Source organism: Poecilia latipinna, unplaced genomic scaffold (genome assembly GCF_001443285.1).
Source record: "Poecilia latipinna isolate Pla-1442-1.1 unplaced genomic scaffold, P_latipinna-1.0 Scaffold3619, whole genome shotgun sequence".
Lineage (NCBI taxonomy): Eukaryota > Metazoa > Chordata > Actinopteri > Cyprinodontiformes > Poeciliidae > Poecilia > Poecilia latipinna.
The window spans coordinates 58,825-71,974 of record NW_015116235.1 but is presented as its reverse complement, the minus strand read 5'-3'; the positions used below and the strand labels follow the sequence as shown (position 1 = coordinate 71,974).

Sequence of the window (13,150 nt, the reverse complement as noted above, 5' to 3'; positions counted from 1 at the left end):
GAGGGGGGTTTGGTTGTTAATTGTCCGCTGAGCTGCAGATGTTCTGCTGCTGATCGTTCCAATTAGGGTTTAAACTTCAGTGAAATCAGGAGGACTTACTGTCGGGTCGGCTTCCAGAACCAGAACCAGATGTGGGAGGAGCTAACGGACCTCCATTATCTCTGACCTCCACAGACAGCAGGAAGGTTCCTCTGGGAGATTCTCCAGCTTTGGGTCAGGAACTGGGAGAACTAGGAGGAAGTCCCTCAGACTGGTTGTGTGATGCTGTGAATCACCTGCGGTGTCTCACCTGTCTGCCACCAGGTGTCCACCAGGGGGCAGCGTCCCTCCCCCACCACGCTGTGGAACCAGTGCCAGGCCTCATGGTTGATGGGTTTCCCCAGATATGGAGCATCAACAGTGACCAATCCTGGGCCAGAGGAAGTCATGATATCACTTCCTAGTGATATCCAGGTGGTGATGACATCACTTCCTGGTCTCCATCTGCCAGGAAGTGATGTCATGACTTCATGTCTGCTAGGCTAGATTAGCGGTTGAGACATGTGGTTCTGCTGATGATGAGGTAACTGACAAACACCCTGAACTTTCTGACCCAGAAACTGGATCTGAAGTTCCTGGTCCAGAATTTAATTCTAGTCCCAGAGTGTCTGTGCCTGGTGTGTTTGGTGTCAAACCTGAGAACCGGTTCCTGTCAGGTTCTGGCTGAGTTGGACCAGTTGGATCCCAGTGTCCCAGCGGTTGGACCCACCTAACTCCAGCATCCTCAGAGAGCTCCAGTCGTACTTCCTGACCCAGTCGTCTCCGTGTCTCAGCAGCAGCCACAGAGCCGTCGGCGCTCCGTAGAACTGGTTGATCTGCAGCCACTGCACCGTCTCCCAGTACCTGCCTGGACACAGGCAAGGTGAGACACACACTCCGTCCCACACGGCCACACTCTGTTAAACTTCCTGCTTAAGCTCCGCCCCCTGCCTCTCACAACCGCTTTAATGATGATTTCTGGTGCTACTGTCTGGACTCTATGTCTGTTTGGGATGACAGAGGTCAAAGGTCACCTAACAGATAAAAGGAGACATCATCTTCTGGTGATGGGTGTTGGCTCCGATCCTTCCTGACCAATCAGAGCTCAGAAAGCAGAACGAAGGTCTTCATTGGTCTAACTGCAGACCATAAAACCAGGTTAATGACTGACTGCAGCTCCACTTCCTGCTGCAGGTGAGACTCACCTGAGGTTCAAGATTAACCTGCATATAGATCATCCATCCAGCCTCAGAATGCCTCCAGTGGGGAATGTGGGATTGGACCGCTGGATGAAGCTGTGTAGGTGAAGCAGGGAGTTTTGGTGCTGCTGACCCGGCTCACCTGGATCCGGGTACACAGGTGTGCTGTCAAACAGGACAGTGGTGGCGCCGTTGCACAGCGGGCCGTAGACCACGTAGCTTTGTCCTGTGATCCAGCAGATGTCCGCCATGCAGCCAAACACGTCTCCGTCTTGGTAGTCGAACACCAACTGGAACAACAGAAACAGGGTTCTGGTGAGTTCTGGACCTGTTGGCAGAACCAGGTTGGTTCCCTTCAGAGGTTCTCCTCTTCAGACTGAATGTTGTTCCTTCTCCCAGGCCTGCTGGAGAAAATCTCCACCAGGCAGGAAAACCAGCATCCAACTGTTCCCGGGTTCAGGTAGGTGCTGTCTCTGGAGAACTTTTGGACTGTCTCCATGGCGCTGTCCCTGAACAGAACCACAAGGAAGTCCGATCCGATGGCAGAGAAGCAACTCAGGGTGCTACATGGAGGGACCAACCAGGACTCCTGGTGGCACTCAGCTTCTCTTTGGTCAAAACCACCGGTGCCAGAAGAACCCAACGACAGGAGGACCCAACTAGCCAGTGGCCTTGGCCCGATATGACCCGGTCAGAATCCTGATGAGGTCATAATGTTCTAGCACCATGAGGAACCAGGAGTTCTCCACCGCGGTTAGGTTCAAAGACCAGAGACGTACCCCTGGTGAGTGATGGAGGTGTACAGCAGGTAACCCGCCTGGGTTTCACATGATGGACTGGTCAGGTGTGGACCAGTCAGGTATGGACTGGGTGTGTTGGTAATTTTTGGACTGGTATGGACCTTCTGATCAGGTGTCCCACCTCTTCCTGAGGGACGTCCATCTTTCCCATCACTGCAAGCTGTTCGGTCCTCTAAGAGACAAAGACATGTTGGACAGATGGACAAGTCTTCACCGCAGCGGCCTTGAGCTCGATGACTCGGCCTCCTCTCACACCTTGGTTACAGGTGATCACAGCCCTGCACTGAGCTGAGACAGAACGTCCTGAGGTCCAGGGATTCCTCAGGAACGTTCTCTGGGTTCTAACAACATCTGAACGTTCTTATCTGGAAACCAGGAGTAAATCTGACCAGAGAACATTCAGACCTCTGTCATAATGGCACAGGTACCCTTTGACTAACAGGTAAGCATTTTGAGGGTCAAAGTTAAGACGGTAAAGATCAAACTGTTTCTTGTCTTTAGGTTCTTTTGTTATTGGACAGAATTTCAGCTGTCACTGCCAGACAGCTGACTGATGTCAGGTCCCACCTGGCGACAGCTCTGATGAAGGTCTGCTGTGGAAACATGTCCAGTATTGAGAGACAGAAAACTGTGACTAACAGCAGAAGAACCTAAAGACTTAGTTGGACAGGATTAAGGTGATTGGATCAGTTTCTGGTTGGACCAGGAGAAAATAAAGACTCGTTACTGAACATCCAGATTTCTCTGCAGGTTCTTCTGTTTGTCTTCAGGCGGTTGGGTTTCAGAGGAAACTTTGGGCCTGGAAAATGCTGTAAAGTTATCAGGATCATAGTTTACTCACTCAGCAGAGATAACATCCCTGTTCTGACACCTGGGATCAGATTCTGGTACCAACTGGGTCAACTCTGCTTGATTTGGCCTCTTGATTCTGAAAGCCATCCAGCTGTGGAAGAAAATGTTCTGTTGGACTTGAGCCGGTTTGTTTCTGGGCACATTCAGCTCATTGAGTCTCATTTTGAGCTGGTTTTATGGTTTCAGGTCGTTATTCCTGTTGATCAGTAACATCTTGTCACTCTGCGGGATCTCTGAGCTTCGCGCCTCGGCTCATCACCGTTATCAGTGTGGACACGTCACGCTCTGAGGTTCTGCTACCACAACAGAAATGTTCCTCAGCGGCGACCTGCTCACCTCCTCACACTGACCAAAGGTCTGACAGTCTGAAATGTTCTGGTTCTAAATATTCCTTAAAACAGAACTTTGTCTTCTGCATCCCTTGCAAAGATTTACGTCCTCAGGTAAAACCTGAGTTCAGTGGCAGCCATGTTCTGATTGTTATATACGTGAAGGTAGGTTAGCATTAATCTAGCAGTAAGTTAGCATGAATTTAGCATCAGTTTAGCAGAAAATTAGCAGAAGGTTAGCAGGGATTAAGAATGAATTGAGCACCAATTCAATTCATGCCAACTTTGAGTTGAGATTTTCTCTGGAGATGAGAAAAGCTCTGAGGACGAAGACGGATCCTGGACATCGTGTCTCTGCTGCAGGTTTATGGAGCGTCATGGAGATGAGCCGGACCGTCTCCGTGTGAATGTCACTGGGACAGAGATGGAACCAGGTCAGCAGAACCTGGATCAGGAGGGAACGGCTCCCTCCAGGAGAACCTCGGACCTCCAGGACCCGGCTATGCTGCTCTAGCTGAAGGCCTGGCGATGCTACCATGGAAACAGAGTTAAACAGAGCCTGAGTCTGTCCTTTGAGGGACTGGATTGGTTCTGAAGGTTCTGGAGAACATCAGCTTCCCTCCTAGAGAGCTTCAGATGGTCCTCCGGTCCAATCAGAACCCCCTCCCCAGTGTGAGCCGTGGCGGCGCCGAGCAGATCATCATCCCGACCTGGCGGGACTCGTGGTGGAAACTGACTTCATTTGTTCTCTGATTGAACATTAATCCTGAAGTGGATTTAGAGGCAGCAGACCGGGCCGGGCCGGGCCGAAGCGGCACGCAGCGGCGCCACAGAACCCGTTTATGTAATGGAGAGCTGATCCTGTATCGGAGCTGATGGGAACCAATCATCCTGCCGCCGTTATTGGATTATAATTGGATTATAATCCGACACACAAACAAGGCAGAGGATGAAAATCTGAAAAACATCTGGACCTGGTACCGGGTCCTGGTCCAGAACCACCAGAGGTCTGGACTGGACCAGACCTGGAGAACTAGAATCCGTCCTCTGTGCCGGGAACCAGAGTCACATCAGACTCTGATCCGCAGTCAGACCGGTTCTGACTGCGGATCAGAACCGGTCTCATCTCCACCTGCCGGCCTCTGTTAGGCCCGCTCCCCACAGGTTGGGACTCTGCTGGTTCTGTTCGGTCCAAACCCACAGTAGGAAATCTAAAACATTCTGCTGCTCTGGTCCATTCATGGTTCTGGTTCCGGTTCCCCAACACCTTATTATTAATAAACCAGTCCGAACCGAACCGAACCTCAACCTTTCTACCGTTTGTGTCAGAAAGAAACCGACTGATCCACACACGTTCGGTTCAGAGAAAAATCAGCCGAACCTTGATCTGAACTTTAATTCCTGATCCGAACAGTCAGGATATGATTCAGAAACCGGACCGAACCCCTCGGTTCGGTTCGGAACTCACCGGACACGTTCCGCTTACCGCCCAGGAACCAGCGGATCCGGGCCCGGTTCAGGTGGCAGTCCTGGACGCGCTGGAACGGTTCGGCCCCGTGGAGCCTGTCGGCGGCTGCGGGGCCCCAGAACCGGTCCGGTTCGATGACTGAGAGTCGGAACAGGTCCCGGTGGGGCAGCCGGGACAGAGACCGGACCGGGGCCCGGTTCGGTCCGGACGAGCTGCGGCGGCCCAGGAGGATCCAGAAGAGTCCGGTTCCCCTGCACAGAGCCATGTCGGTCTGGAGCGGGCCGAACCGAGACTGACCCACCTTCTACCCCCCCGACAGGTGAGTCCACGTAGGAGGCAGGGGGCGGGGCCAGCAGCTCCGGTTCTGGTCCGGGAGCGATCAGAGACTGGACCGGAAGGTTTCACCTGATGAAGCAGAACCGGATCTGGATCCAGATGTGAGCCGGTGGTTCCGGTTTCTAATATGTTGCAGTAATGAAGAATTGAAACATTTTACTGGATTATTATTGATTATAGATAAATATCACTAATATATCTATAATCAATAGTTAGTAAAGTTGCTGCTGAAAAATCTCCATTTGTTTATTTTGAAATTGACTTTAATAAATGAATACACCCCGTGACCTCTGACCTGGTGTGTCTGACGGATCCTGGAAGCCGATAATCTGATCAGCTGATTGTCACATGATCATAATAACGATGAAACAAACATGTTGTGGTCCTGATTAGCCGCAGCTAGCATCTGGAACGTAAACAAACCGCAGATTATGATCGAACCGTCGTTCAAACACCGAGGTGGGATTATCGCCTGGATACGTCCGTTAATCTGATCGCAGGTCTGCTGGATTACACATCATCATCTGGATTTACTGGACTCCCTCAAGCTGCTCAACTGGAAACCAGTCAAACCAGTCCTCTGCTGCAGAGAACTGACTGAGCAGCCGGTCCAGAACCAGCAGACAGGATTAGCAGCGGCCCTGGACCGGGTCAGGAACACGTCCAGCTGGAGTCCCTCAGGGCTGCGTGCCCAGGGCGCCACCGTCCGCCCTGGAGCAGCGCGATGGAGCCGTGATTTAAAACTGTATTAAAAAACACGACTTCCAACAATCTAACTCGCTCTATGTTTATGTTTAATGACAGATTAAAGTCAAACAGACGGAGGAACCGAACCGTCCAGCCCTGCGCCTTCATGAGTTCTTCCATCTCAGCTGCTAATTTGGGATTAAAGGAGGCTCGGCGCTCTGGCTCAGCTGCGTCCGCCTCAGGTGAGCTTTGGTCTGCAGGTGAGCCTGGAGGAAGCTGCGCAGCCGGAAGTGCTTCCCGCAGCGCTGGCAGCTGTGCGGCGCCTGGCCGCTGTGGATGCTGCGGTGCCGCAGGAAGCTGGAGGCCCGGCTGAAGGTCTCGGCGCAGGTGGAGCAGCGGTAGGGCTTCTGCCCCCCGTGGGTGTAGCGGTGGTCCCGCAGCAGCTCCTTCAACCGGTAGCTCCTCCCGCACACATCGCAGTGGAACGGCTTGTCCCCCGTGTGCCTGCGCTGGTGCGCCCGGTGCTGCGAGGGGTTGGGGAACTTCTTCCCGCAGACCTGGCAGGTGACGGCCGGCGGCAGCAAGCCGGCCGCCGCCGGCTCCTGGGCGTGCCGGCTGATCATGTGGTTCCTCAGGCAGCGGAAGCTCTTGCCGCAGACGGAGCAGAGCTGCTTCTCTCCGGCGTGCGTGGCCTGGTGGCTGCGCAGGTTGGCGGCCTGCGTGAAGCGCCGCCCGCAGGTGGAGCAGCTGAACGGGCGCGGCTCTTGGTGCACCAGCGCGTGGCGCGCCAGGTGGGAGGCGTGGTAGAAGGCCTTGCCGCAGACCTCGCACATAAACGTCTTGCTGTAGTGCGTCACCCGGTGCGTGTTCAGCGCACTGACGCAGGAGTAGCCCTTCCCGCAGATGTCGCAGCGGCAGCTTTTCTCGCCGGTGTGGCGCGCCTTGACGTGCAGGTCGCGGTGCGTCTTGTGGTTGAAGCTCTTGGGGCAGAAGCCGCAGGCGAACGGCAGGAGGCTGTGCTCCTTCATCTGGTGTTCTCGGAGCTTCAGGACGCCGCTGAAGGCCGCGCCGCACACCGAGCACAGCGGGTGGGACTTCCTGTGGTGGTCGGCCAGCCGCTCGGCGCTGGGGAACAGCCTGCTGCAGCGCCAGCACTGCAGGTGAAGCTCCTCGCTCGCCGGGGCCCCCGCCTGCCGCCGCCTGCAGCGTTTGGCCCCGCCGTCAGGTGGCTCTGGGGGTCGAGCGTACTCATGGTCATCGGTCGGAGGGGAGGAAGAGGCGCTGCTTCTGCTGTCACCTGGAACACAGACACAGTTCATCTGATGAGCAGCAGAGGGCGCTGCAGTTAGCTGCCCTATGAGGAACAGACCCCATCAGCAGCAGCTGACTCCACCAGGAGCTCCTCACGTCCTCAGCACATCAGCAGGTAGACTCACCCTCAGCGCTCTGCAGCGCCACCAGCAGGCTCCTGGCGTCACCAGCAGCGCTCAGAAATGGAAACATGGTCAGGCTTTGCTCTGCGTCTCTACGGTTTGCCTCTGCAGCCGGTCCGTCACTGACTCTGTACAGCAGGAAATAGGCGTGGCCTGAGCCGGGCTCCTGCTCACCTGACACACAGAAACACAACGATCTTCACCCGTTCACACCAAACACAGACTCTGACCCAGACCTACCTGAATCGTGTTCATGACCCGATCCTGGCCTAACCCTATCCCAGGATCGGTCTACTAACTGGTTTAGAGACCATTTACCTGGGAGACAGGTTTACACCTGGTCCTGACGGTGTTCCCCAGGGTCCTGTCCTAAAGCTCCTCCCAATGTCTCTAACTAATCCTTCATCTCTACTGTTTTCTACCTCTAAATATTCGCCTCTATGCAGATGATTGAGGGTTTCTTCCTGTGCTAATTGCAAATCATATCATTTTTAAATGTTAAATCTGTGGTAAACACATTAAAAATCTGAAACTGTTTGTCCTGCAGACTCACCTCCACCTGTCTGGGTCTTTATTAACCCTCCACAGGTGTCAGCCAGTGTGGGCGGAGCCTCTTCCTGCCTGGTCATGCTGGTTTCCAGGATCTTCAGGATTTGATCCACAGCTTCCAGACACAGCCTGTCCACCGCCACTCCCAGTTCCTCCTGAGGAAACCAGTAAACCTCCATCACTCATTCACACAGACTGAAAAAACCAGTCTCTTCTGACTAGGCCCAACTGGGACCCAAACTGGAACAGAACCAGGGTTCCTCCAAAGAGCCTCTTAATAACTTTGGTCCGAATGAATCCAGATGTTTAATGATAAGTTATATTTTATTACCAGGTTATTTACTGACCATTTCCTTCAGGAAAACTAACTGCATCTCTCCTTGTCGTCGGGTTTTCCTCTAGATTACATGCAGAACATTCCTGACCATCAGGCGTTTTATTTCAGTGTGTTTGGATCATGCAGGCGAGTCGGGAGGCTCCAGATACAGAACCAGGTTAACAATCTGATTCTGCACCCAGAACCAGGAAACCTGATGGTCTGAGGCCAGCTGGTTTAGGAAATGATCCAGACCTACTGACATTTCACAAAGACATGACAGTGAAACAGAGACAAAATGTCGCCACCGGAGCACACAGAAAACCCCCAGAAAAGTGATATGAAGCGTCCAGCTGGGTGTCTGTAATGTCCACATCCAGGAACTTGGATCCGTTGATGAGGAGCGGCGTGCGGCTGGTCGGGACCTCCTGACATGGACAGTGATCTCCTTGGTCTTGTCGATGTTCAGGAGTCGGTCGTTCACCAGTCCGCAAGATGCTGCACCTCAGAATGGCTCCCACGATGGTCGTCTGCACATTTCAGGATGTGGTTGGTGGTAAACCTGGGACGGCAGTCGTTGGGCAGCAGGGGGCTGAGGACACCGCCCTGGGGGTCGTTGGTGTTCAAAGAAATGAGGACTTATTACCCACAGGCACAGACTGAGCTCTGTCAGCGAGGAAGTCCAGCAGCAAGTAGAGGCCCAGTGGGACCAGTCAGCAGATCCTGGAGGATGATGGAGTTGAATGCTGAGCTGAACAGCGCAGGTACCGAGGTGTTCCCAGCAGATGAAGAGCTGTGCAGATGGCATCCTCAGTGGAGCGGTTATCCAAGCTGGACTGGGTCAGATGATGGAGGCAGTGTGGAAGGGGCCTTCACCTCTCGAAGCATTTCGTCATGGTGGACGTTAGAGCAGCGGGTGAAAGTCTTTAAGACGTGACTGTTGGTCTCTGGAAGCTGGCATAATTACAGCTGAGTTAAAACATGGGGAACGATGGTCTGGCTTTCCTCCAATGGAGTTTATTCAAACCGTTCAAAGACGTTGAGTTCACTGAGGAAGCTAATGTTGACCAGGTGAACCAGTGACAGACTGGAGGCTCTGCCAGCCGTTTACTGGGATCGTGGTACAAACCTGGGTCTTCTGACTGCCGGCGTTTCCTGCCTGGACGGTTCAGAGTCCGGCTGCTAAGAAGATAATCACCAGGCTAAAAACAACAGCATTCTGCAGGTTTTTATGGGAAGTATTAGAGATGTTGTTCAAAGCCTTTCTAAAATATATCCTGACAGGTAATCTCTCTGATACAATAAAACAGGGATTATCAGTTTAATCCCCAAACCTAATAAACATCTAATGGTGGATGTTTATAATCAGAAGATCTCTGTGTATGATTATGAAATGTTAGCTCAGGTTTCTGCTCAGACTGAATAGAACTGAGAGGTTTAACAATCAGCCTTTATCATCGTCCTGTCAGGTTGGATTTCACTCATTCCTCTCTGAGATGCTGCAAAGTTTAGGGGATTATCTTTGTGGATTAATTGAGCTGCTCTACGGTGATATTTATAGCTCGGTTTCCATAAATCCAGGGCTCCGCTCTAGATTTAAGATCCAGCGAAGCATTTGGCATTACACTGTTAACCACAATAACTCAGTTATTAATGCTTCAAATCAATAACAAGATCATCCAGATTTCTGACGATAAAAAACAAACAAAAACGATCCAGTGCTGCCCTCAGTATAATTTCATAAATTCCTAAGATAGAAATGTGAGATTCCTCTCATTCATTACTGAACACATCAAAGCATTTCATCAGTCAGAGTCGAGAATGAAGTTAATGTTTATGAATGAAACAGGAAGAAATGTTTTTGATAAAAGTCCCGATTAATTAATCACATGAGAAGGTTGGTTATTAATGAATCTGACTTTGACGTCATGGTTGTTGCGCTTAGGAAAGAATGGCTTAAAACATTCCATATGGTTTCATTTTTCTAATTTTATATTTCGGAAGCTGGCAGGATTTGAAATCCTTGGAAATGTGGATTTTGAGACCAGGAGATTCCAGTTAAACTGCCAAACATCCAGACTTCAGGATAATGAATTTTCAGTGGAACTTCTCACTCCGTGTTTAAGTTTTAATGAATACTGGTATGAAAACAGTGTTATTTTTCGAAACATATCTTAGGTCCTGTGAGTTTGTTGTCATCATTTCTGAGAAAATATCATTTCATTAGATTTTGGGAAGGTGAGCAAAGCGATCCGTTTATCGTAGATTCAGTTAATCAGAAATGTTTTCGGAGATTCAGTATTGATTTTCGATCTCCACGTTAAAAGTGAACGACTGAAACTGAACTGACATTAAATGTAACAAGACTGTCAGCAGTGGAATGAGATAAAATATTTATTTAGATTATGAAGGAGATTCTAGTTCATATTCTCCTGCGTTGCTGTTAGTTAAGGACCAAAATCGACATAATAAGAAATAAAAGAATAATAAATATATGAATAAAAGAATATATATCTTACATATATAAATAAAATAATAAATATATATTTTGATTAGAAATAAAAGCATAAATATATATATTTAGTTTTTCCTTTTCCTTACACATGAGTTTCTGTCAAGAAAAATAGATTTTTGCTTTGTCTTTTTCTGCTCGCTGTATTTCTGCTGCATCGTTATGTTAATGAAGAGAGCTGCTATTGGCCAGTGGAGCTTTGGACCAACGTCACTGCGTCAGACGTTGTGGGGCGTTTAGGTCCAGTCGCTCGGTGCCATCTTTACAGGCCACAGACCAAAACAAACTTTATCCCGGTGGTTTTATTGTATTACCGACTGCAGTGAAGTTGTTTTCAAGTTGGATACTGGATATTCGCGCTCTGCGGAGTAAGGGACGTTTATCTCAAGGTTGGTCCGATTTATGAACGCTGATTTCGGCCAGCTGTTCTCTACCGATGCCTCCTGAAGCGCTCGGAGGTTCACATAGAGACCGTCAATTTCCAAACACTCCTGTAAATAAATGCCTTGACTTGTGACCAACTGATACAAAAAAGTGGTCATTCATGCTATTACACGAGGCACACTATCCTCTATTACATGTTTAAGGCATATTCAATAATTTAAATAAATTTAACATTAAATGTTTTCTTCAGTAGCTTCCAAATCGTGTGCCATTAACTCAATCTGTGTGAAATTGTTCTACTAGACTGCATAGATGAGGCATATTTTTATTCCATTTGGACCCCTTTTTTATTTAACCAAAATTATATTTTAAAAAATATTCATAAAATGTATTACCTCAGATGGTCATCACTTGTTACCCGTAATGTTCAATTGCATAAAATTCTACGACTGGATCTATTTCATTACATGTTCACTTACCTGGAATATGTTAAATACAACAAATATCTACTTAAAGACTGATCTATTTCATAACATTTGTCACCTTTATTGTTTAATTACACATTAAATGTTTAAAGATGGGCTCTTTCATCTGGTTTGTGTCATGATGTGGCGGTGGACGTACTTTATGAAGATGTTATTTTAATGAACAAAATAAACGAACTAAATCCAAAATCCAGGGAAAACAAGGAAATCCTAAACACAATGAAACAGGAGACAGGGGGGATAACAAAGGTAACAACTGGCAACATGGTGAGCAGGGTAACAAGTTGGACTGGTGAGTTGTGTCTGACAAAGAGGAGCTTAAGTAATGGGAACAATGACTGCTAGATGAGAAGAGTGATAGCAGATGTGAGTAATTTGGCACAGCAGCTGGCTGAGGGCTGGGGAGGAGGTGGCACAGGGAAACTAAGGAGATCTGCTGGGAACAGAAACGGGAGGAAACAGGGAACTGAAAAATACTTCTAATACAAAAAACACTAAGAGTAAAGAAAACCTGATGAACTAGGAGAGAAAGATATGAGGGAAACCATAACCGAACCTAAATAGAAACAAGGCTGATCTAACAATAAGAACTAAGGAACACACAGCAAGAGAAACTAGAAGATCTAAACAAAGAAAAACCCAACTAGAATTACTAAAGAAAGATACAGACTCAGACATGGAAGAATAACTGAACCTATGGTGATCAAATTAAGAAATAAACATTATTAGAAACCCTGCAGGGAGGCTGAAATAAGAAATAACTAGAAGGATAAAATAGAATTAAACTATAGTCATTAAAGAAGGCTGGACTCAGACAAACAAGGAAAAGCAATAATATAATTCCAACTACACTAAATACCTCTAATAATGTCAAAAGGACCATGAAGGGCTAAACTAGTGAACTAGTGAATTAAAACATGAAGCTAAATAAAATGAAAAGCAAAACAAACCCAAAAACCCAGAGTCCTGACAGATGTCTGATTATATAATTGTTTAAAATATTTATTTGAAAATATAATCTTTCATTACGTGTATGTTTATTACCTGAAATATTTAAATATCAAATTTTTACTTAAAATGTGATTAATTTCTTCACCTGTTTACATGAAACTTGAAGTGCTTGAATCAAACGATTCATGAATGTTTAATCCATTAAATTATTAAATGAGAAAACAGCCACTTCCACTTGTACACATATTTCAACACAAATGGTTCCTGTTCCTCTACAGAGTCTGCAGCCTTGCTGAGCTCCTCTTCTGGGGTTTCCTCCTCAGCCTCTCCAACTTGCTCCTCTTCTGTTGCCTCCGCTGCTCTGTTTTCATTATTTACCTCTTCTGGGGTAAATAATGAAAACAGTCTCTGTAACTTGCTCCCCCACTTGTTGATGGTTTTGCTGTATACAATTAGATTTCTGATTATATAATTGTTTACTTTAATCACATAAAATATTTATTTAAAAATATAATCTCATTACGTGTATGTTTATTACCTGAATATTTAAATATCAAATTGTTACTTAAAATGTGATTCATTTCTTCACGTTTACATGCAACTTGAAGTGCTTGAATCAAACGATTCATGGATGTTTAATACATTAAATTATTAAATGAAAGAAAACAGCCACTTCCAACTGTATTCCAATGGTTCCTGTTCCTCTTCAGTCTGCAGCCTTGCTGAGCTCCTCTCCTGGTTTCTTCCTCCTCAGCCTCTCCAACTTGCTCCTCTTCTGTTGCCTTACTCTGTTTTCATTATTTACCTCTTCTGGGGTAAATAATGAAAACA

General features: G+C 48.0%; 3 protein-coding genes across 6 annotated transcripts in view; all 3 read right to left on the bottom strand.

The window, feature by feature from the left end:
- Positions 1-935, bottom strand: part of LOC106941348 (acetyl-coenzyme A synthetase 2-like, mitochondrial) — a gene marked incomplete at its 5' end in the record, with an annotated part of 5,824 nt that extends 4,889 nt beyond the window's left edge. Inside the window, 2 exons of the mRNA XM_015024330.1 lie at positions 290-382; positions 749-935. Of these exons, the coding sequence (XP_014879816.1) occupies positions 290-382; positions 749-935 (280 nt within the window). The remainder of the gene's footprint in view (positions 1-289; positions 383-748) is intronic.
- LOC106941353 (acetyl-coenzyme A synthetase 2-like, mitochondrial) lies at positions 931-5,245 on the bottom strand. 2 transcript variants are annotated; one of them, XM_015024341.1, is made up of 4 exons: positions 4,685-5,245; positions 1,438-1,507; positions 1,360-1,405; positions 931-1,022 (listed from the first exon to the last, which is right to left on the bottom strand). In XM_015024341.1, exons 1-4 carry the CDS (start codon positions 4,929-4,931, stop codon positions 1,017-1,019), a joined length of 369 nt encoding a protein of 122 aa, XP_014879827.1. In that variant the 5' UTR covers positions 4,932-5,245; the 3' UTR covers positions 931-1,016. The 2 variants fall into 2 exon arrangements, with proteins under 2 accessions (XP_014879827.1, XP_014879826.1); XM_015024340.1 differs by having other exon boundaries at positions 1,224-1,403; positions 1,436-1,507; positions 4,685-5,243.
- Positions 4,486-13,150, bottom strand: part of LOC106941351 (zinc finger protein 136-like) — a 12,814-nt gene continuing 4,149 nt past the window's right edge. The window contains exons 2-5 of one of the 3 annotated variants that reach the window (XM_015024335.1): positions 7,676-7,826; positions 7,126-7,296; positions 5,832-6,986; positions 4,486-4,501 (exon numbers count right to left, since the gene is read on the bottom strand). In XM_015024335.1, coding sequence (XP_014879821.1) covers positions 5,878-6,986; positions 7,126-7,296; positions 7,676-7,826 — 1,431 coding nt within the window. In that variant the 3' untranslated portion in view covers positions 4,486-4,501; positions 5,832-5,877. Of the gene's footprint in view, positions 4,502-5,779; positions 6,987-7,125; positions 7,297-7,675; positions 7,827-13,150 lie in introns of those variants that run through there. The other 2 variants (XM_015024336.1, XM_015024334.1) reach the window with 2 other exon arrangements.

Coding starts and splice junctions, on each gene's coding strand:
- LOC106941353 (XM_015024340.1), bottom strand. CDS start 4,931: ATGGCTCTGTGCAGGGGAACCGGACTCTTCTGGATCCTCCTGGGCCGC. Junction 1,508..4,684: donor GATCCGCTGGTTCCTGGGCG/GTAAGCGGAACG, acceptor CTGTTGTTCCAG/TTGGTGTTCGACTACCAAGA. Junction 1,404..1,435: donor GCTGGATCACAGGACAAAGC/TACGTGGTCTAC, acceptor GTGCAACGGCGC/CACCACTGTCCTGTTTGACA.